Below are 24,865 nucleotides of genomic sequence, written 5' to 3' on the forward strand. Positions count from 1 at the left end.
AACTGTGAACCTGTGTTGGTCTTTAAAATACTGAGCTGTCAGTAGGAGTCAGCTGAGGTAGTTTGTTCTGCTCACCACTCAATGGACATGTTTCATTGGCACCTTGCTGGAGGTCAGCAGCAACCTGCAGCCAGTACTGTGGGGGTCAGGCCAGGCTACCTAGGTTTAGCTGGAGAGTGAATTACTCTGTAGGCGGGGCAGGTGGGCTGAGCTGAGGCTTGGGGCTGAGATTGTGGCCCAGCAGTATTTCTGAAGTGTGTGTGTGTGGACTGCATGGAGAAATCCATTTGACCAGTGTCACACAGCACAGTTTATACGCCTGGTGTGGAAGAGCTGCTTGGAACTCTTTTCTCCACAGATTCTTCAACCAATAACTATTCTGTAGGCTGCCATTGAAGGATTAGGACTAGAGCTCATCAAAGAAAATAGCCTGGTCAGTGTGACGTGCCATTTTAAAGTGGCTGAATATTTTAAGAGAGTCCTCTTCCTCAGAGGAAATGAAATACAGACAAAGAGTGGAGAGCAGGAGGTTTTTGTTTGCTTCTGCCAGTGCTTAGGGGCAGAGATGGAAGATTTGGAAATGTGAAGTAGATTGTTAGGGAGTGAGGCAGTTGGGGCCCATTTTCACCGCAGCTGAGGCCTCCACTAGCCACAAGCAGTTTATATAATTCCAGAGATGATAGAACAAAATATCTTCCACCACACAAAGATTTTACTCCCTTCTCTTCCTCCCAGCTTTTTTATATCTCTTCTGCTTTGCTCCAGTCACCTCCTATCAGCGCTCACTAGCAGCATCAAGGACAGTACAAAGGATTGCAGCATCAGTACTCAGAGACAGGCACAGTGCAAAACCATGTAAAAAGTAGCCTTTTACAGGACACATAGTCGGGATCATTGTGCTTGCTCTGCCATGCATCACCTGCTACTAAATGATTGTGTATTGTGGGCTCAGTGGATGTGCGTCTACGTAACTTGGTGCTGGCTGGTCAGGATTGCCTAGGAGCTATATCCACGCCATGGAGAATGAGTTGGTTGAGCTGTGCTACTGAGCTCTTCTGAGCATGCTTAAGAGCTGGGAATTATTCCACTCATTTCTGGGTTCCTGTGAAGCATGACAAAAAAACTGAAGTGCTTCATGCTCACCCAATTCCCTTCCTGAGAGGAGCCGAGAGGCTAGGGGTTTAGAAGTCGTTGAACAAACACTCACCATGATGAACATTAATTACATCAATTAAGTGGACCACAGCCATTGTCTGGGGTGCCTAAAACCCTGTGTCAAAATGCATTGACAGACCCCAACAAAGAGATACAGTGTGTGTGTTTGTGTGTGTGTGTTGCTTTATGATGCTCCTTTCACAAGTTAGAGTGGTTTGATCGGTAGTTCTTACCATAAGCCATAACTGCGAGATGCCGTAACTGCGGTGGTTCTTGTTACTCGTTGATGAAATTAAAATTTTCCTTTTATCATGCACACAGCTTTTCCACTACTAATTCATCACTTTTCACCCACTATGCTTGATAGATGGCAACAATCTATCTAAGCCACTCGGACACCTCAAAGTTAGTTTTGTGTGTCCATAACAATCCCTGGTCCAGTGTCTGTGATCTTTTGTCCATCTTTTTATTGGTTAGTCTCATATATGGATATTTCTATGTATCCAACATCATGAAGTCTTCTCTTCAAGTGAACTGCTAAGACTCCTGTTTTATGGGCAGTCTTTTAAAAAGCTGCCAGAGAGTCCAGAGATGGACTTCTCATTTTGCTTAGTTGTGCAATGGTACCAGTGCCAGTTTGCATTGTCCAAGAAGGAATATCCTTCTTTTCTCAGGGCAAAAATACTTAGAGTATATAGTTTTTCTAATTATCACATTAAAAAATGATTTGGTAAACTTGGATTAGGGACATAGACTGCACGCAAAGATGGCTATGTCTTTATATAAAGCTTTAGCTTCCAGGTCTAAAAAAGAAGACCATATTCAAGTGCTACAAAATGTACAAGTGCCTTTCTTGTAATGGTCAGCAGGGGACGAATCCTCTGGTTGCAAAGCAATGAAACAAAAATAAACAAAAACTCCCCCAAAGGGGGGATGGGGTATTAATTTATCTCCCTCGAACTCTGGCTTAACACATTAACACATTCCAGATAATCTTATGGCCTCAGTTGCAACATTCTTATTAAGTATTACTTGTTGTTGTTCATTTTTTTTTAATGCTGGGTGCCCATTAGTGGGCTTGACATCTCAAAACATTGCTCATTCTTGATGAATGATTCTGTCACGGTCTCGCTGGCAGACCGTGGGGATGTGGGGAAAGGAGGACCCAAAATGCAGGACTCTACTGTGCAACAGTGTTTATTTACAGAGGTGACAATCCGAACAACAATAAATCCCCCCGTGCGATCCCAACTCCCGTTCCGTGTCTTCTCCTTTATCCCGTGCTCCGTGCTCTGTCTCCGTTCCCTGTGTACTCTCCGTGTGCTGCCTCCTGGTCGCCACAATTCCTCCTGAGGAAACACGCATACCAAAGGCAGCCGTGAGTACAAAACCTAACAGTAGACTTGCACTAACCTTGCACAATACACTTAAGACTGACGGGAAGTCACTCAACGATCCAGCGTCGAGGAGCTCTCAGCCACACTGTTTTGAAGCTCCTCTGACGAGGCTTGATCGGCGCCAGGTGTGTGTGGATTCCTGGGTGGGACCGGTCAGCTGGCAGGGCCACACCCACCAGGCCTAAAAGTGCCTGCCACGACCGCACCCTCACATACACAAGCACACACCCCTAAACACCTGACAGTACACCAACACGGAAAAACAGGACAGCAGACACAACCATAATAACAACAACCACAATAATGATAATAATAATAATAATAATAATAATGATAATAATAACTACAATAGTAGTCCACACTGCTCACGGACCCCGAATCCCTGGAACTGGGTCCGTGACAGTACCCCCCCTCTAAGGGTCGGCACCCGACGACCCAAAAACAAAAACAAAACAAAAACCACAGTACAACCAACCCCGGGCGGGCGGCGGGGGGTCCCGGACGGAGGGCCCCAAAACCCCAGTTCAAATGTCCAACCACTGCCATGGTGGGAACAACAGTTCTTGCGGCCGACCCAGTGGACCGCAAGCAGGCAAAACTCGCTACGGGTCAGGCAGTGGTGGGAAAACAGTTCGGGCGGCCTACCTCCAACCCCATGATGGAAGCGGAACGCTTCAGGCGGCCTGCCACGGATCCGGTGGCGGCGGCACTGCTCCTCCGGCGGCCTGCCACGGGTCCGGTGGCGGCGGAACGGTTCTGGTGGCCTGCCACGGGTCCGGTGGCGGCGGCGCTGCTCCTCCGGCGGCCTGCCACGGGTCCGGTGGCGGCGGAACGGTTCTGGTGGCCTGCCACGGGTCCGATGGCAACGTCGCTGCTCCGGTGAGCAACAGCGAGGCGTGGCACATGGTCTATGACGCGCCGGTCGCTGACGTGGACGCACTGGACGTGGATGGCGTGGAGGCCGCGCTAGACGTGGAGGTCCCTCCGGTTCGCTGACCTCCGGCTGAGCGGGTCCCTCCTCGGCTGGCAGCGAGAGCCCCTCCGCGGCTGGCAGAGAGAGCCCCTCCTCGGCTGGCAGCGAGAGCCCCTCCGCGGCTGGCAGCGAGAGCCCCTCCGCGGCTGGCAGAGAGAGCCCCTCCGCGGCTGGCAGCGCCGGTTGTTCCTTCCGCTCGCCGAGCTCCTCTGCTGGTGGCTCGCTGAGCTCCTCTGCTGGTGGCTCGCTGAGCTCCTCTGCTGGTGGCTCGCTGAGCTCCTCCGGCTCGCTGAGCTCCTCCGGCTCGCTGAGCTCCTCCGGCTCGGGCATGCTGAGCTCCACAGCTGGCGACGCGGGCTCCTCCCGCTCGCTGAGCTCCCGCTCGGGCATGCTGAGCTCCTCCGGCTCGCTGAGCTCCACAGCTGGCGACGCGGGCTCCTCCCGCTCGCTGAGCTCCTGCTCGGGCATGCTGAGCTCCTCCGGCTCGCTGAGCTGCTCCTGCTCGCTGAGCTCCTCCGGCTCGCTGAGCTCCACAGCTGGCGACGCGGGCTCCACACGCTCGCTGAGCCGCTCCTCCGGCTGCGACGCGGGTATAGATGGTCGTTGATCCGGAGGTGAAGATGGCGATGCGGAAGCTGCAGGTGGCGAAGATGACGGTCGAGTGGGTGATGTGGATGGTGAAGTCGAGAGTTCTGCGGTCGCTGCAGTCTGATGGGACGCTGGTGGAGAAGTAGCTGCAAAGGGCGGAGGTGATAATGGTGCGGCAGCTACTCGTGGTAGACTGGACAGCGATGTAGAAACAACAGGCGGGTGACATAATGGCAGGGTAGTTCCAGCAGGCATATCAGCCTCCAACTGAGGATGAAGACGAGAGGCTGACTGGACTGGCTGTGCTACGGCTACAGGCTGGGCAGCTGGCTGTGCTACGGCTACAGGCTGGGCAGCTGGCTGTGCTACGGCTACAGGCTGGGCAGCTGGCTGTGCTACGAGGTTAGCTTTCACACAGTCCCGTGAATAAACAGATGAGGTGAATGAAGATGAATTGTCCATATGACTCACCACAGCCGGCTGTTGGAAAGTTTTAGAGTCTGACTGCGGTGAGGCACGCCGGCGGCGCAAGCGTCGCTTCTTTAACGATGCCGGGGCCAGCGTATCAGGCTGAGGTTCCACCAGCCGGCCGGACAGGAGAGCAGCTGTGTGATTTTGAGCTGCCGGTCCTTGGTCTGCTGACTCAGCAGGTGCCGCAGAGGTGAGTGGAGATGTGGTGAGGTGCAGAGGGCGTGTGAAACGTTTCCCCCGCAATGGAGGGTCCAACAAGCGAGCTGCAAGCGACGGCGGGGAGGCTATCAGCCTATGAAAAAAGAAATAGGCAGCAAGGGCTCCCAGGGAGGTTGCCATATCCTCCTCGCCCGGACAGCCCAAAACAAACAGCTCAAAACAGGAACTTTCCCTCAGCGTGGTTATAATCGAAATTAGTCTCTTAATGTCCAAAAAGCTCATGGAACAGGTGGTTGAAGACAGGAAGGCATCAAAAAATACGACCTGCATGTGTCTCTGATGTGGATCCGCCGCCTGGATAATGCTCCGACAGTATTTCCAGAGCTGGGCGAGCAATTCCTCCTGTGAGACGGTCCTTGAGTCCGCTGGGCCCATAATGGCTGGATCGTTCTGTCACGGTCTCGCTGGCAGACCGTGGGGATGTGGGGAAAATGCAGGACTCTACTGTGCAACAGTGTTTATTTACAGAGGTGACAATCCGAACAACAATAAATCCCCCCGTGCGATCCCAACTCCCGTTCCGTGTCTTCTCCTTTATCCCGTGCTCCGTGCTCTGTCTCCGTTCCCTGTGTACTCTCCGTGTGCTGCCTCCTGGTCGCCACAATTCCTCCTGAGGAAACACGCATACCAAAGGCAGCCGTGAGTACAAAACCTAACAGTAGACTTGCACTAACCTTGCACAATACACTTAAGACTGACGGGAAGTCACTCAACGATCCAGCGTCGAGGAGCTCTCAGCCACACTGTTTTGAAGCTCCTCTGACGAGGCTTGATCGGCGCCAGGTGTGTGTGGATTCCTGGGTGGGACCGGTCAGCTGGCAGGGCCACACCCACCAGGCCTAAAAGTGCCTGCCACGACCGCACCCTCACATACACAAGCACACACCCCTAAACACCTGACAGTACACCAACACGGAAAAACAGGACAGCAGACACAACCATAATAACAACAACCACAATAATAATAATAATAATAATAATAATAATAATAATAATAATAATAATAATAATAACTACAATAGTAGTCCACACTGCTCACGGACCCCGAATCCCTGGAACTGGGTCCGTGACAGATTCCATGAATGATTAATTGTTTCTTTATAAAAATGTGCTGTTATTATTTATAGAAAAAAATAGGTTGTTTATACATAACTCTTTGTGTTTGAGTTGAAGTATATTCTATACATGTTCAGGCATAATTAGCATTATTTACAGATTTAAATCAAATATCTATATTGACTTTGATGCTTAGATCTGTTTAGATTTAGCAATTCTCTGTTAGTGTGTGAAAAAGATGTTTAAGCCCTGTATTAGTCTATTAAGACCTTGAGATTGTTTAAGTGTGAATTATGTTGATATTTGTTTTAAAGTAAATCATGCTCATATTACATAGTTTGATATAAACAAATACCTAATAAAAGTGAGATAATACACAAATCTAGTCTTCCATAAAGTGTGACAGACTAAAGTCACCTCAGCAGCAGCAGCAGCAGCTCACAGCATTTCGAATGACACAGAGAGCTGAACACTGCATGGTGTGCTGACTTTTTAATAGGGAAGAGAGTCCTTACTGGCTTCCTCTCATGGGAAAACTGACATTCTTGTCCGGGAGGTGAACAGCAAAAGGCTTAAATGTCTAACAGCCAAGATACTGCCAACAGCAAGTTGAATTCATATTTCTGAAGACACTGACTGCCCGATAACCTTGGTACTGAGGCCAAATGATGCACACTTACAGTTGCTTTTTGTGCAACTGCAGTGACCCTCATGATTAACTTTGTAACACACTGAATTGTGTCTCTATGACGCTGCATTTGCGGTACTTACATGATTAAACAAACTTGCTGTCAGTTTTTCTAGTATGCGGCTGAATTCATATTTATGTGGTGCTGTTATTGCCAGTGTAAATAAAAGACCGCTTAAACCGTTTCCATGATTATATATTTAATTAAAGCTGCGGTTAAACATTTATTTTCACCATTGATTAATCTGCCACTTTTATTTTTAATTAATGATTTCTCCTTTTGTCTGTAAAATGATAGGGGGCTTGGAAAAAAATGCCCCCTCATAATTAGAGGCAGAGGTGACTGATTGCTTATTCTGCCCCCCCAAAAAACAAAGTCAATCAATCAGTTTATTAGGATATAAAACAGAGAAAAGCAGAAAGAGCACTCAAACGTGAGACGTGAGAACCAGTGGACAAAAGTGACACAAATGAGTAATCACTAATCCATACAGTCACTGATTTAATTTTTACTGACTACTGGATAGCTAATCTTTTCAGCTTGAATATTAATTGCATTAAGTGTTCAGGGATAGACTGCTCAGTGAGAATTGTCAGTTTTTCCCTGGATTACTTCTTTGTAACAAAATATGCAACACAAATATGCAATGTCTTCTCTTTTACAGTGGTTGTGACCTCTGAACTTGCAGTGTCTATCTAGTTGAACACAAGAAACCTGTGAAATATATTTAGCTTCTGTGAAAAAAAAAATCTCGAATCAAACTAAACTGAGTACTGTTCTGAGTTGAGTTGATGTGACATATAAGAAGCTGCAGTTTTAGAGTATATTCCTCCATTTATGATCGACCTTCTCCTCCTCCTCTTCGTCTCTCCCTGCTTCTGCTATCGTATCACTCACATGGCCACATTTCAAGAGATGGAGGTTCCACAATGATTAGCTACATTGTTTTCCCACCATGTGTGAATGAGAGAGATGGAGAGAGCCAGGGGGCTGGGTGGGTTGTTGTGGGTGGGAAGGTAAGGTGCGCAGAGGGCCTGTTACCAAAACCCCCCACAAAAAACACATTATTGTAATTGGAAGTTAAAATCCCATTTGTTTTCCCCTCTAGTGCTTACTGTCATGACTAGGGGGGAGAGGGGAGCGGGGGACTTGTTTTAAAAATTAACATTTGGTATCAATGTCGGGTTCACGCAAGAGAACATCAACCTTCTGAAAAGGGTGCCACTCAAAGCAGCTGAAGTGGGGGAGATGATTTACTATAGGAAAAACACGTTTTGGTTCTGATACACAACCACAGCCACTCGGTGTCTTGTCTGTAGCCTCTGGTTCAAAGGCGAATGTTGCTTTATGAACATGATAGTTCATTTCGCATTCATATCTTCACGATGTAAACTAAACGATGTAAAAAGACATTTTTTAAAAAGGACCAGCAAAAGGGGCACAATCACAAATATGCCTTGAGGGGCTATGCAGTCTTCATCACATGTGACATTCTCTGTTCTAAGACCCTCACAAAGCCAAATAAACTTCTGAATGAGACATCTTTCCATAAGTTGCTTGAGGTACATCCAGTAAATGGCACATGAACAGAAAGCAACATATTAAACTCGTGATTTTATCATATTTGGGATAATGTCATGGACCATGACAGATAAGCATGAAAAAAATCTATATGAAGAATATGATCTTGGATGATCACTTCTAGTTATCTAGAAAAACACACAGGAGCTAAGCTACATCACTTTCTCTCCAGGATAAAGCATGGCAAGAAAACAAACAAAACAAATGACCAAAAGGCAAAACATAAGCCCGCCATTCACACCCACAGTAGAAGGAAAGAAACACACATAGGGAAAAAAGAACAACATGAACACACAGGAATGAGAGAGTAGCTCAGTAACTGATTCTCCTGCAGGATGAAGACTCAGATCCACAACAGCTAGGCTGAAGCACCAACATCCGCGAGTGAGAGAGAGCATATAATCCAGTAGTTTCCCTTTCTGAGGTTTCTCTCAAATTTTTTGCTTTCTTCCTGTGTGTGTGAGGCTAAACTATACAAGTGAAACAAAAAACACTTGACTTGGCTTGTTGTAATCACGCAGTAGAAGGCAAAACTGTAAAGTTTGAGGTCCCTCATACTGGTGCATGTTCAGGGACAGGGAGGGGGCAGCAGAGACCCAGAGTAGATTTGGAGGCACCGTAGTGTAAATAACAGTTAAAAGCAACTGCAGGCTCCTGACTCTGCCTCCTGCCCGAATGAAGATTCGAATTATGTTACTGAGTTATCCCTTGCTTGACAACTGCTGGTTTGGGTTTAAAAGGTCAGCTGGAGGAGTTCATTGAGTTCACATCATTATCTGTCTATCTATAATAACACAGTAATCACATATATATAGTGGCATTGTTATCAGTGTTACCTCCTCAATGTTTACACTCAGTTGAACCTCTCGCAATGTATATATCTTCAAGGTCAGCTAAAGCTTGTGCTTTAAACCTTTGTATAGATAATTTGAAACACGTATTTGCATCCATATTTAGAAAAGTGCTGAAATGTGTTCAGTGCATATAGTACAACAGAGCCGGTTTCGTATGACCTACTATTTTAAAGTATGTGTTTTAGAGTATTTTTGTATTTCAAAATGTGAATGGATCATCTTGGAACGAGATTTATTCCATCTCTCTTCATGTTAAATGACTTCCAAAGCTCCAGAAAGGCAAGCTGTGCCTCATAACCCCAGAGTGAGTTTTTGATATCCAGTCATGTTTGCAATATATCGTCTAGGAAATTTGTTAAATGTCCATAACGTGCTTGCTCAAATGTCCCAGATTTGGCCAAAAGCAAGCATCTAATTAGCATAATATTCATATTTCTGAAAAGCTCTTAAGAGCACTTCTGGCATTGTCCATTTCTCTTATTTGCCTCTTATTGCTATAATGTTTGCTTAATGCCTGGCCTGTGCCTAGCGATCGCATGCTGTGCTCATTGTGAATGCAGTGTGAATGTGCTGTTTGGGTATGGGCCCATGCATCTCCAGGGCCCTATAATCAGCTCTAAGCTGCTTCTATCAATCTTCATAACTGTAGTGGGTTGAGGAGGGAAGTGCAGCTAATCAGCTCTAACCGGCCCCATGTTCAGCTTGACTGTCACTGTTATAGCAAGGCCATATGCAAACATTGTCCCTTACATGCGTGTCCCTTACTCACATCTTGGCCATCTCACAGGGCCATTCCACAGATGGCCGGCTCTAGCTGAAGTCAGGTTTTGAAAGGGCCTGTGACTTTCACTGAATAGCTGTTAGTGTAGGTTAATATAGGAGTGGTGGCCCTGCAGCGGTGGCAATCACAGCTCTGATCAGAGCCGGGCTTCAAAGACGTCTGTGCAAGTTGAAGCCAGAGTTGTCATTAGCTTCTGCCCTGTGCTTGACAGCCCTTCCCCTCCCCCCCAACTCCTTCTTCCTGTCTCTCTCTCTCATTCTTCGTCTTTGTCTCCCTCTTATTGCTCTCATTTTCTGCCCATGTGCAAATGGCTACTGTAATCCTGGGCCTGGGCGCTCTGGCCTGTCACTCCACATTTGCACTAAGCATCTTTCCTTCTCTCATCTCCTTTGCCCTAATTGTATTGTAATAAGCAATTACAGATCTATTTATGCACACTAGATCTGAGATTGGGCCACTTTTTAAGAGGCTGTATAGGGGAGTGGAAGTGGACCGAGCTGCGCCCCCTCACCCTGAACTTACAGCTGGGACAAAGATGGCACTGCTGCTAATCGCTCGGCTTTCCCTGTTTCTCTCGCTGATGTTCTAATCCCGCATTACTATCTGGTGCTCTCCTTCTGTTTTCTATCCTGTGCAGAATGCCCTCTAAAGCAAAAGTGATTGTGCTGTTGTTTGTTGTTTATTGGCTGTGTTTTCTCTTTGTGAGTCAGCTCTAGTGATGCAAATGAACAGAGGCAGTGTTTACCTGGACTGGCCATGTTTTCCCTGCGTGTGTATGTTTCTGTGTGTGTGTGTTTGTGTGAGTGCGTGCGCGTGTGCATCGTGCCTGCACAACGTCTAGGCCTTTGATCATACTACATCGCATTGACAGATGCTCTCTGGTGCTTTCTGGTTGCTTATGAACGAGGCCACAGTCAGGATCTGAATGCCAGTAATTATATCTTGCTGTCTTGCTAGAATGACAAGAATTGTGTCTATACAACAAAGTGCGATGGCTTTTTTTCTATCTGTCCCATTATTTTTAGGTATGAGAAATGACATCGAAATCCCGTGTCTGTTTCCTCCCCGTCTGGGGCTCTGTGTTTACAGCTGTTTGCGAGCCTGTATATGTGAGAGGTTAGGGCCATGATAAAGGCTTACACCTTGTAATCATAGCTGGATGTGTGATCTCAGCGACCTGCCTGCGAACTGGCTTGGAGAATGGTGTGCATGCGTTGTGTGTTTGTGTGTGTTGAAGAGGAGTGGGCGGTGACTGATGCCAACCAACGACAAATTTGGAGTATAAGCTAAAAGTAATCATCAGAGTTAAGAGAAAGAACTGGGTATTGTTTAGAGATTAGATTGGTTATGTGAATTTAATTTGGTTTTTTAAAGGTGTTCTGGGTCAGGTATTCAGGTATGAGGACATTTCGATATTTTTTGTAGAGTATACTTGCAAATCGCTAGTTGTTACATTTGAAATATTCTTACAGGGAAGAACTGCTGTCTAAGCCACAATTCTGTAGCTGACGTTGAGTTGAACACATGATTATGTCATCACATGAATGTACCTTCCTGTTGTGTCAGCCCAAGGCTGAAGGTCCAACTCACAAATCTTTGCATGCTGTTTTCCACCTGACCAGAAGACAGGATTCATTTATCTAAAATTAACACATTTAAAATAAATTTATTATTGTTATTTATTGATATATAAACATAAAATAAACACATTATTATATAGTAAACATAATATTCCTGATAAAATCAGTCAGTCTAAATTACGAACACAGGCATTGGCTCTCTCCTCCATCATTTTCCTCCCTCAGTCTCTTGTTGGCTGCCTGCAGCTACCGCTGCCAGAGAGCTAGCAGCTAGTAGCTAAGTTTAGAATAATTTACCAAATTGACAGCTGCAAATTAGCTACCAGTTTGTCTCTGATAGCTTTCTTTGTTTGCAACAAATCATGTTTTTGTATTTTGTGCTGTTGTCATATGTATATATATATATATGTATTAGTAAATATAGTATTTATTACTTGCATTTTTAAGCAGGTAACAGGATAAAGGACTCACGAGTTTGAGGCTTCACCTTTCTCGCTTCTCAGTCAATGGAGCGTTGTTATATGTTGATAAACTGAATTGCATTCTGTTGCTTCCCAGTGCTTGCTAACTGCTAATCAAAGCTTGGATAGCTTGCCTTGTGAGTGAATGGTTGTTGTTGCTCCAATAGTCACACCAGCCAAGATAACTCCCTCATCTTCAGTCACCTTCATTGGCAAACATTAAAGCACATTTAAATTGAAGTCTGACCGATTTATCGACAGGCCAATATTAGATAAATGCTGATCTTCCACAATTTGTAACGGCCACTAAAGGAAAATTTAGGAAGTAAAGAGACGGTTGTCGATTACGCGTTGACACTGCGTAAGTTGTTTTCGGAAGGGACACAGAATAACTAGCTAAACAAAAGTAAAAAATAATGATAAGTAGCATAATGATGCATAATGATATGTTAGGGAAATTTGTTTTGTGCATATCTTGAAGGCTGTCGAGATTTTAAATCGGTGACTTTTATTTTACACTTTTTTTTTTACACAAAAATGTGTAGAATTACCAGAAATATCAATCAGCAACGTTATAACATTTAGAAATAAGATTATACAGATTATAAAATAAGATTAATACAAAAAGAAATATGTTAAATGCACATATAAAGCAAAGAGTGATTGCTTTCCAAGGATTATATAGCAATAAATGAATTATTGTCAGGGCTTTACTATGTGTACTGAGAGAGACTGTTTGAATTGGGTGTTTTAGCAGCAATGAGGGAGTCTCTTTCAAAAGAGGGTGTGGATTTGATAACATGACAAAATAAGTATACTACAACAAGTTTTTTGAATTAAAAAGAAAAACAACAACAACAAAAGATGCCAGCATGTCAAGTTTCTTGTAAAACTGTTTTAAGGAGTTCTACTCAGAGGACCAACATATGGGAGGACAGAATGGAAATTTATGCAAATAGGTGCTGCCCCTGATTCATCACTGCAGACTGACCACGGTGGCAGAGGAAATTGAGTCTGAAATTTTACGTCTGGGAAAAGCAAGTGTAAAATCTGCAGCGGTGTTTTTATTGCACGCATAGTGGACAGTTAGGATTGGAACAATGAGCAACAGAGACACACAAAGACATGCACATTAAAAAATGTATTATGAAGTTATTTCACTGGAGCTCTCGTTTATTTATTTTACCTTTCTGTGTCCTCTTCTTTAACATAGATGTGGGGGGGGTTAATAGCTCATAGCAGCTTCAGTCCCGTTTAAGTTCCAAGTTAGACCCTACATCTTCCACACGGATTTTTCCCAACTTATTCAATCACTGATGTTTTTGTTGAGATTAGGACATTTGACTGTTGCTTGCAGTCCCAAACGCACCATCTCTACAATCAGTATTCAAAGTGCAGCAGAAGGATACTAATCTCTAAAATTGTCCAGACATGCACCACACGCATCACAACAATCAGACACTAGACTTCATGGCACTTAATGCAAAGTGCAGCTGTGCTCATAGTTAAAAAACCCTGGTAAATAAATAAACTGCAGGGAAGCCAAATTTTGCACTCATTCTAAACTGTGACCGAGTCAGTAAATATTCCCACAAATACTGACATAGGTTTATGTGGTAATTAATCCATTAGATATATGTTTTTAGAGTGTTTTATGAATTAAAAAGTATGAAAACAGCACTCAAAGTATGGCAGAGTTTTAAATAACCTTTTTCGAGCTTTAAAGCGCTGAAAGACGGGGCGATTTTCATGCTAGAAAAAAAGGCAAGGACATCCATCAATAATGTGCGAATAAACACTATTTTCCTCCCTTCTTCTCACCATAAATGTTATCAGCTTACAATTTTTCCAGTAAATATATTACCTGTCTTTGTCGCCATCTGTCATTGCCACGCCTCTCTGAATAGAATTTAAGACAACATGCTTAAAACATCAGAGCCGGATTGTCAAGATTTGCATAAATACGTTGCACTTTTTTTCTGCCTTCTTCTCCTCTACTTTTATATTGTTTCACACTATATTAATCTTCTCTCATATCCTACTTGGAGAGTTAATAACGTTCACTCGTTGCCATTGCATTCTTTGTTTTGCGTGCGTGTTCAAAACACTAATAGCTTTTTTGTAGGTGCAGCACAAAGGCTCTTTGAATTGTGTTTGCTGCCACAGGTAGCAGTCTTAAATTTTCCACAAATAACAATAATGTTGGGTACTACAATATTAGCTACAGGCTTATCTATTCAGGTTTCCTTGACACTCGCAGCAGCAGTAGCAGCCCCTGCTTTTATAGTGCACACTTAAACCAGGAGCCAAATGTTATAAAGGATTTGCAATGAGATACATTGTTTACACTTACTGTGGATACAAAGAATGTCATTATATGTCTTCACAGTGAAACAGTCTGGTCTTGAGTGACTTTGTGCGGTATGGCTTAAAAGATATGTTCCAAGTTGCTTTTTCTGTCTTTTTTTTTTTTTGAGTCAGAGAACATGTTTAAGGAGAGGAAACTGTCTTTGTTTTTATTGCCTATACTGTGTGTTTGTGTTTGTGCGTCTCTGTGGCCAAGTCCTATCCTCCAGCAAAGAAAAGTAAATTCATTTCTTAATTTAAACATTAAAAAATATATTTGTTTCCAAGTGGAAAATGGTGATTATGAATGGCATGTATCACTTCTAGTTAGCTTTCCTAAAACCTTTAATTGAGTATCATACAAAAGTGATTAAGAGAACTTTGCACAAATTCAGAATTTATTAAACATAAACATTCAATTTAATGTCAAGTACTGTTGCATTCACTGCGGGTCCAATTAAGGACTGAGGATTGCCAGACCCTCTGCAGCCCACTTCCACGTCCCTTTTTGTTGGGTTGGTCTCCTTGCAGAATAATTGAGTGTGGCAGCAACCCGTGTGCCTGGTGTCCCAGTGCTATTTCAAATACACCTTCTTGGGTTTTACTTGCTGGGGGATTCCTCTTTCAGACACCCGGTTGGTTTTGGTGCTTTTGGCTGTGGTTGATGCATCATGCATTAGTATATTGGCTTGGGTTGGCTTCTCTTGTTGACATGGAGGTTTGTCCAGTTCTTCTCTTGTGATGGAGAGATATTAATTCTAAATAAATCTCCCTTTTGTCAAACTGATGAATGGAATTTGATATTGTATTATGCAATTCCAATATTATTCTATTGGTTTTTGTAATACACTTGGCCTTTAGCATAAGTTTGTGTTATGTTCCATCTACACTGGCATCAATTCAGGCTTTTTGGGCTTCAGACTAAAGTTATAACAGTAAAAATACATAGAGTGCAGTACACAAAACAGTTTTAAGTGCTTTTGGAAAACTACATGTGAATAAAACGGCTTTTAAAAAAATAAATAAATAAAATGTGGATTGACAATGACAGTCTTTTTTTTTATGTATTGAAGTACCCTGGACAATGAAACGTTGTGTTCCAGTGATTTACAGTTGAAGGATTGCTATTTTAAATGCTCCGTTTGATATCCAAAAAAATATTATTAACTGGAGGGCCAATCTAAATGCAAAGTTCTGAAAAAAGATTGATATTGTCAATTTGAGTTGTGCTTTTTATTAAAATCGAGATTCCATTATGTGACCCCCCCCCAGTCTCTTTCTAACTTATAAAAATATTAAAATAGTCCAGGGCTAGTCCTCATTACTAAAGTGAAGGCACAGTGAGATAGCTTCTGCCATTTTTTTTCTTGATGACCTCACAGAAAAGGTCATGCTGTTCTTAGAGGTATATGGTTAGTCATTTGGTTCCGTCTGTCTTTGTTTAAAACTGCTAACAGGTGTTGATAAGAGTGCACCAGAAGCTTTTTACTTTTTTTCCCCTTTGGTCTCCCTCTCATCTGTGGCACGCCTTCTATTACCATGATAAATGCACTAGGGCAGTAATTGTTGTAGCCCTTCGCATGCACAGCCTCGCACACTCAAGAAATTAGAAACACATCGAAGCAGAGGCACACACGAACTTTCTGATTCATGCTGATAACTCTCCTTACTGTCTCTTAGGGATGTGCGAAAATAACTGAATGTTTGAAAAATTGGGTTAAAGGAAAACTGGGTTGAAGTGTGGTCCATTTTTTAAAAGTGTCAGCTTGAACTGAATGTTGTTGAAAAAGACTTTTTAAAATACTGCAGGCAGACCGGAATGATCAGAACTTAAATGGCTTTAAATGCAGCGCAGGGAATTTTCAGTTTCTTCGTGACTGTTATTGCATAGTTTGTGATTTAGTTAAGAAAATTCCTTCGTTAACATGTAAAACGATCTGTGTCAAATTAGATGCAATTTCAAAGTCATTTCATCCAATCGACTCGATGTTAATGCTCCTGCTACATATTTTAGAAAAATAACAGCAGTTATGTAAATTGTTATGAAACGAGAAATGCATTTTGTGCTTTAAAAAGATAAATCCTAAAACAAGACAATCGTTAACGTTTGCTCCTTGTATCTCAAGTATGGCAGGAAAACTTCTCAACAGGACGATCAGCGTGATGAGATACAAAATTTACTGTTCGTTGCGAGCGTTGACTTTGGAGTTATGGTTTACTATGTGTCAGTACAGAAGAAGAAAACAAACAAACAAAAGAAGAGATGAGTCTTTTACTTTTAAAATTAGAATTGGGCTAATTAAAGAGCTCAAATGCTGCATGTTGCTAAGGCTTCTGACACTTCGGGATTGCAGGGTAGGCTGACCCGAGGACATATTTTAGCAAACCAGACATCTTGTACTGAACAGTGCAAGATGAATAGACGTGCTGTTAAACCCCAACTGTGAACTGTGATTGCAACAATCCCAATTCTGTGTTGTTCCTTGTTTACTATGCCACATGTCAGCGTTGGTGCTCCAGTTGCTAGTGGAACAGCTATAAAAGCATGGAAGAAGCAAAGACTCATCAGTTAGGCAATTTCACATCAACAATGTCAACACTCTTTTTTTTTTTTTTTTGGTATGTTTACGTTAATTCTTGTCTTAACTGCAAAACACGGCAATGTCCCAAAAGCTCAGGCGATAACAATTCCCTCTTCTCTTGCTCTAACCCTCAAAATGTTCAGTGTAATACTTGGTGTGAAGGCTTTGTTGCACTTAAGGTAACATAATGTGTTGTCATCAACTCAGTTAATGGCATTTTCACTTCATCTGTCTGTATTTCTGAGGAGTGAGGAGGTAGATTTAGATAGAATCCAGCAGAAACTTCTAAATGTCAGTAGACAATGCAGACTGTAGAAGGACTGTGGAATGAAACAAGAAGTACAAATTAAATTGGTGACTTACTCACACTTAAATTTTTCAATTTATTCATCTTGGTTTCATTGCAATTATTTATTTTTACTAATAAATACCAGTAAATTATATTCGATCAGATATAGTATCTTTTTAAGACCAATAAAATAATGATATTTCGGTATTTAAAAATCTGGCATATCGGATATATCGACACAAAACACAAACACATTTCTCCAACATTTATTATATTCAGTTATTATTGAGTCCTTATTCAGATAATATGACAATGCAGTTTAAAAATAAACTCTGGTCTTGTCACAATGAGTCGTGGATTATGGTCCGACTGCTCAAATCATCTGTTTGCTGTTTAGGTTCCAAGCACTTTTTGCCAACAAGGAAGCTGTAGAGTGCCCTCTGGTGGACAAAGGATGTGGAAAATTGTTGAAGGGTGTTTCTCCCATCTCTTCATTATTTTTCATTTATTGGCTGTTATGAATGCTGATACTAATACATTGGCGTGTAGCGGATCTATCAAGCTCTATTATCAGATAACACATGCTGGTAACTGATTCATTCATCAAAATTACACATATGCACATACAAAATATATGAGGCTAGTAGGAAAACAGATATAGCCTCAATTATATGACAATATTTTAAGGAAATGTACAGTAATGATATGTCTGACGACATCGAACACGGTTTTATTTGCGATTGCAGCTCATGGGTGCACTTATTAGTGCAAACGTGATGAAGGATAGTTTTCGTCCTTCTTTCAGCAAACCTGATATGATAACCTAAATGTAAGATACATTCATCAATCTAATTAATTTCCCCCTAAAATGATGGCAAGCAAGGTGTATGCAAAGAGACAGCCCAGTAGCTCTGTATTGTATTGTTGTGGAAGTTCACTGTTTAGATGCGGTCTTCATATTGGTGTGTAGTGGCCTTTTCACGTAGTGCTGCATGCTCTTCATTTCAGTAGCATTATGGAGCTTCTAGGTGCCCTTCACGCGCTAAGGGATGTTACACTGGGATTCTGTGGTGTGCTTTTGGAGGGATTTTAGCTGGAGGCGCACATCTCAGGAGAGTAGCCACAGTACACAGTCGTCTCCATTTATAGACCTTTTATCTAAACACATTGAGATCACTTGTAACCCTTTGCATATCGTTGAAAATGGTTGCAAACATTAAAAGTACTATGATGTACAGCTCCGTCCCTGCTGTGTTCACTTATGTCACTTATATCTTTCCTACATTTCAAATGTATAATTAATATGATAGTTGGTGTGATAAGGAAAAGAAATCAATATAATTTCATCTTACATTATGATCTGTGTATGTTTAAAGACAAATAAGCTAACGCAGTTGATTCCAATAAGTTCACTCACTTTGCCGCTCTGGCGCTATGAGGCTTAATGCCTGTTGTCACCATGGAGAGAGAAATAAAGAAAGTAATTGTGTTGTGCCAGGGCTCAAGCAATCCTATCAGCTATTGGGCACACATGTCAGAGTATGAAGACAGGGCTGAAAACTTGACCAGTTCCTGCCTGATGGAGTGAGGCTGAAATATGAGCAGGGGAATGGGTGGCCCAGAAGGAAAGCAGGACAAACAGCTGATGTGGAGAGGCAAGCAGACATGAACATTGGCTTGTTTATTTTTAGTTTTTAGTTTTTTTATACCTAGATTGGCAATGATAAAAGTGAGTGATGTTGATAAATGCTTGCACAGCCAGTTTATCAGCAGCTGTCTGGCTGGGGGTTGCCTGCGGCAGCGTCCAAGGCTGATAACCCCTGAGGCCCGAGGCATGATGTTGGGAGGAGGAGGGGTTCAGAAGATGATGCAGCTGCTGGGTTTTGGCCAGTGAATAACCCTAATTTAGTCAGTTGATACTTTGCATGTCCGCCAGTAGTCAAGGGCTGCAAATCAGTGAATAAGAAACATCATCAAGCTTCACTGAGAGCCTGTAAAGGTTTTTACAGAGCAGCAAATAGAAGTATTAAATGAAAGCAGGGAAAGAAAACAACTCTTATATTCTCATCACCACGAGGGAAAACCCACCAGAAAAGAGTGGCATCTTTACCTTTACTCTGATCTGGTGACATCTCAGACTCAGCTTGTCAGGCTCGGCTTTGTAATGCTAGACTTGACTCGGCTTTCTTCAGTCTAAGCTGTACTCTCTCATCCTCAGGTGTGCTTTGAGATTATCATTGCCACGTTGACATTAGGTGACACTGCATGTTAGTATGCATAATTTGGCTGGTACTACCTCTTTACCACGCGAACCTTCTAATAGCAATTTAACCTAAGGACTAACAGAGATACCATCTTGGAAAGCTTGACTTACGATGATTTAACTCACACAGATGAACTCAGATTTCGCTTTATAGCATGTCAAACACTGGATTTACTGATTTGTTTGTTTTTCTATGAATTGTTCAGGCTGATATCTGCAGCAATATTGATGGTCAAGAGTATTTAGACACCTGTGTGCCATCACTAATTACTACACAAGCTGTGTTTGCATATTTAAACCTGTGGCCCATTGCACATTCTCATGAAGTTGATGAAGCGCTGAGTGAGACTCGTTGCTCTTGTCAGTGTAATAAAACATCGCTGATTACATTTTTACTGGTTGAGCGTGCAGTGTCAGCCCCGGCCTCTTGTGGTTACTTTTTTTCTGGTTATTTGTTCATCTTGGCGGCATCCCCAGGCCTAAAGAAGATGCTGTGCGCTGAGCTCTTTTCCCTTCTTCACCTTTAAATTAGAGTTAAAACTGGGAAATGACTTCATTTCTTTTCCCTTTTTTTGTTTTGTAGTTGGATTAATTGAGTTGTATGATAAAACAATATTTTTTTTAAAAATCACTTGCGCAAAATTCATGAAAAAGAAACTAACTGTAGGAGAGGACCCATGTGTGGGAGGCTGTGTGCATATGTGCAGGCTATGTGCCTGTGAGACTGTGTGCACCTGGAAAGCACTTGACAGATGGTTCTTCAGCTCTAGTTGAATGTCACTTTTTTTCTCAGTGTTAAGCCTCTTTCATAGATGGAAAGTGTTTCGGTCAGCATTTTGATCAAGGTAGACTCTTTCAGCTTTCTTGATTGTTTGCCGGGCATCTCCAGAGTATGTTTATCCAGCCCCCATCATTTATTTCTGTTTGATTTAGGCGAGCCGAGAGAGATCAGAGCCGTGACTTTCTCCACTGCGTTTTCTGCCTCTTTTTTTTTTTAAATTTGCTTGTTTTGCCAGTTAGATTACAGAGCGGTGCATCAAAAATCATTATATACCACATCGTATCAGCGCGTTTTCAATCTGTAGACAGAGACAGTAAATATTTTGTTTGGGTTAATGTGGTCTTCTTCAAAGTACAGTAATCTTGTTCTTTCTCTGTTTGCACAGGCCAAACTGGTACAAGAAAAACAAGCTGACCTTATAAGATGCATCATAAGTTAAAGTAAAAACCTACCATGTCTTAGTAAGGTGTTGGGCCAGCATATACAAAGAGAACAGCTTCAGTGTGCTTTGGTATTGATTCTCCAATCTCTGGAGCTCTACTGGAGGGCTTGAGCACAGTTTTTCCAAAACATATTCCTTCATTTTGGGTTTTGATCGTGGTGGTTGACAGCACCTGTTCAAAAATCTATGCCCTATGTTCAAGAATAAGGAAAAACACTGACTGTTGTTTGGGTGAAGAAGCAGAAGAAGGTACTGCAATTTCACGGCAGGATTTCCAACATCATCATACATGTCAAAACAGAAAAACTCTTTATTGCCTTGGGACAGAAAATAGGATGGATGGATAGTTTGTATTTAATTGCAGTGATCCTTTCCTCCAAACCAGAGCCACTGGATCCTTTCACTCTGGGGTCAAGGGCTCAACTTTTCTTCTCAATGTGTCCCTATTTGTTCCAAAATTAGGTCAGACTTTCATTCCACTAGCTCGTCATTCTTCCTCTTCACATAGGTAATGTAGGGCAGTTTATAAATATTTTTAGCTCGGACTTTGGATTCCTAACAAGATAATTGATTTACAATTGTATTATTGGCAAATTCTATTTCCGAATGACTCTCTATTTTTGTCTTGTGTTCTGTTGGGGACTTTTGCCCCTCACTAGAAGCCCAAACTGTGTGTGGAGTACACATTGTAAAGGCGTGGTTAGTTTGTGTATATGATAGCGTCACGCAATACAGATTTGTCAGCTCCACATCTATGACGCAAATCTCCTGTTCTATTATATCCTGAAGGTGCTCTATTAGATTGAGATCGGGTGACTGTGAAAGCCATTTGAGTACAGTGAACTCACTGTCAGGTTCAGGTAACCAGTTCGAGATGAAAATCAGCTGAATATGAGCAAACTAAGCCAAGTCTTACAAGAATGGACATGATAAGCAGCAGGTTTTGGGGTTTAAACCATGATCAGTTTACACTAAGGGGCCCAAAATGTGCCAAGTAAATATCCCCCACACCTTTATACCACCAGTAGCCTGACCCTTTGATACAAGTTGGGATGTTTTCATCTTGTTTAGTTGTTAGCCAAATTGTGATCCCGCCGTCTTAGTATCACAGCAGAAATCGAGACTCATCAGATCAGACAACATTTTTTCCAGTTTTCTGCTGTGCACTGTTGGGGAACGGTGGGAACTGTAGCCTCCGTTTCCTTTTATTAGCTGACAGGAGTGGCACCCAGTGTGGTCTTCTGTTGCTGTAGCCCATTTCACAGGCTGTGTGATCAGAGATGCTCTTCTGCATACCTCGGTTGTAACTAGGGGTTACTTGAGTTACTGTTGCCTTCCTATTAGCTTGAAGCAGTCTGGCAATTCTTTTCTGAACTACTGATCACTTGCTAGTCTCTGTTTTTTTTTTTACCCATTCTCTATAAAGTCTGGTTGTTTCCTATCTGGCACCAACAACCATGCCACATTCAAAGACATTTAAATCACCTTTCTTGCCCATTCTGATGCTCAGTTTGAAGTAAACAGGTCATAATGATCTTGTCTACATGGCTAAATTCACTGAGCTGCTGCCATGTGATTAGCTGATGAAATAGTTGCAATAATGAGCAATTAGCGGTTATACCTAATAAAGTGGCCAGTGAGTATAATTAGATGTGACTCCTGACCAACATGGTTTAATTATACTGGTTTCAGAAAGTAGGAGGCATCATACAAAACCCTTGTAATTTCAAGTCAAGCAACACATGTATTTTTTCCCATAAACTATGTCTTACGTAGCATAACTGTGGACATAGTAGGGCACAGCGAAAGGGAACGTGGCTTATCTCTGTCAGTAGTTGAGGATGTGCAGCCTGGTGCCTGCAGCTCACTGTGGCTGCTCCTTCTTTGTTCCATTAGCGCCTGCCGTATTTCAAACTGCGGGAAGATGCTGAAAATGACCACTGTCTTGTTTTGTCGATGCATATTTGATGAATGATAGCCTTTAGTGCAACACTCACTGATAGACACTACATTTGCGGTGACTACTTCATAAAAAAGGCCATTTGTGTTTCGCCACTTACTGTAGATGCTTTTAATGTGAAGCTGCAGCAGAAGGAAATGTTCTGATCGCATTAGCAGCAACTAAATACAGCTTCTTTTTTTTCCTTTTTTTCTTCCGGGAAAGTCACCACAGACATGGGTGATAATACCGGGCATTGATAAATATTGCATTACTCTCAGCAGTGGGCCATAGAGCTCGATCAACACTGTGCTACCGCATTTGGCAATAGATAGATTAACAAGTGATGTTTCCAAAGTTGATGATTAATTGACCTCACTAATGCCATAACCAGCATAATTGCGAATTTTCATGATCATAATAAAAATACGTTTAGCATTCTCTTTGTACCATTAAAAGGTAGAGCTACTAGCGAGGACTGGATCAGATAATAAGCTGCAATGTGATCACCACTGAAACAGTCTGAGGTGAAAGTCCTTCCCCCTACAGTGTTAGAGGCAGCCTCTCATTGCAGAGTCAGATGAGGCCAAAGCATTAATCATAATAACATCATATCCTGCACTTAAAAGAGAAAATACAAATAACACAGACCCTTTAATACGGTTTAATTTGTTAGATGTTAAGGGGTTGTGAGTTTATGAAAACACTTGGTGTGTTGAGAAATATTGCTACATAAATATCACTTCATTTAGTTTACCAGCTAATTTTTAATTGGTGCAGCCTTGTGTGCGTGAAAAAAAAAGAAGATTTTACACTCATGCTGATGTTGAATTGTTGCCGTGATTCCCTCTTAAATTGTCTTCCTAAATTTAGCATGTAGTCGGCAGCAGATGTTTGTGCCCTTTTTGATACTGTGGGTAATAATCCTTAATATTCTCGCTGTTTGAAGCTAAATGAGGCTTTAATGCACTCTGATTCCATCTCCTAGCTCTCATTAATTGTTTTTCTTTTTTTTTTTTTTTGGAAAGTCCATAAATTATTTATTTATTTATTTTTGGTAAGATAAACAAACTTTTAAGGATGAAATGGATGAAATTTTTAATTCTCTCACAATCTGATTTGATTTGCGCGTCCGTCCGAAAAGCAATTGTGCAGAAAAGGCGCATGACTAAAATATTTTTGTTTTTCCTTCTAAAAGCTCAAGTGTTTGTGATCTTACTGGTGCTACTTTTTTTAATCGTTGTGTGAATGCATGTATTCCTGTTTAGCATCACACTGTCTTTGCTCTGTTACATCCTCCAACCCAGGTGCTGCTCACTTACTGTGTATGAAGTCTCATTAAAGGTGTTGCACAAAGCATTTGAAGCTTTGTCACTAATCATCTCCTGTCGCCCTTTTTCCTTCCAGATGGTCACAAGAACAAAGAAAATATTTGTGGGTGGCTTGTCAGCCAATACAGTAGTGGAAGACGTGAAGCAGTATTTTGAACAGTTTGGGAAGGTAAGACTTGTTTTTTCTTATCATCGCGCGTGGTGTTGTCACAATAGCCCGCACTTTAACGCTTCTCAATTCCCATTAAATGTTGGATTAACTCCGGTGTAACTTTGACCTCTTGACCAGCATCTCAGTCTTTATAGCTATCTCAAACGTTGAGCCTTAAGAGGAATCAGCAGGGCAGGTTTTTCCCTTTATCTTTACAGTTGAACAAATGAATATGTGTTTCGACAGGCAAACATCTGAAGATATAGTAGCTTCACGCAGTGCACCATGGCTGGTCAGCAACATGTATTTTACGTACAGAGCAAACAAGCAGTGACAACCAGCTGCCATGACCAAACCACCCTACAAAGAGGGAAAAAAACCTCCGAACAAAAACAAATAATGTTTTCTTTTTATCTGTGATAGCATAACATAAGAATCCAATACAACTCAGGATTGGAAATAAAGTTTCAACGGGCTATTGTGACGGCATTGGCACAGCCTTGTATTTAGCTGTCTGTTTCTTTATGCTGCTGCTTCGTGCTGTTCTCACACGCAAATCCCCCCACCCATGAGTGAGGCATATATGCACACCAATCTATACAAGGACGTATATATAGCGCTCTCACATGCTGACTCTAAAAGATGCGCGTGCACACACACACACACACACACACACACACACACACACACACACACACACACACACACACACACACACACACAAACAGTCTTTGATACAGTGGCAGCATTTCACAGATAATTTCCCCACACTGAGCAGAGATCCATTTCCCTCATGTCATAATCCACATCAGTCAAGGTCACCTTCAGCTGATACAGTCCCTGTAACATCAGCACTTGACCTTGAGTTTAAACAATTTTAGTGAAGATGGATTTTTCATGGGCACATAATGTACCGCGGTACTGACGGAGACAAAA

At 42.3% G+C, this 24,865-nt stretch overlaps 1 protein-coding gene and 1 pseudogene across 9 annotated transcripts in view; one reads left to right on the forward strand and one right to left on the reverse strand.

Annotated features, from left to right (window-relative positions):
• The window catches only part of LOC147321283 (RNA-binding protein Musashi homolog 2), a 277,095-nt gene that overhangs the window by 62,233 nt on the left and 189,997 nt on the right, over positions 1-24,865 (forward strand). For all 8 annotated transcript variants that reach the window (XM_086309660.1, XM_086309659.1, XM_086309661.1 and 5 more), the window contains exon 6: positions 23,855-23,947. In XM_086309660.1, coding sequence (XP_086165786.1) covers positions 23,855-23,947 — 93 coding nt within the window. The remainder of the gene's footprint in view (positions 1-23,854; positions 23,948-24,865) is intronic.
• On the reverse strand, positions 2,370-5,832 carry LOC147321284 (uncharacterized; annotated as a pseudogene). The gene is made up of 2 exons (XR_015131341.1): positions 5,503-5,832; positions 2,370-5,413 (listed from the first exon to the last, which is right to left on the reverse strand). The product of XR_015131341.1 is annotated as an uncharacterized LOC147321284 (transcript).

This window comes from Aulonocara sp. 'chitande type north' Nkhata Bay, linkage group LG10 (genome assembly GCF_057382095.1).
Source record: "Aulonocara sp. 'chitande type north' Nkhata Bay isolate Kocher_YH1m ecotype deep benthic linkage group LG10, A_spYH_male_GT1.1, whole genome shotgun sequence".
Taxonomy (NCBI): domain Eukaryota; kingdom Metazoa; phylum Chordata; class Actinopteri; order Cichliformes; family Cichlidae; genus Aulonocara; species Aulonocara sp. 'chitande type north' Nkhata Bay.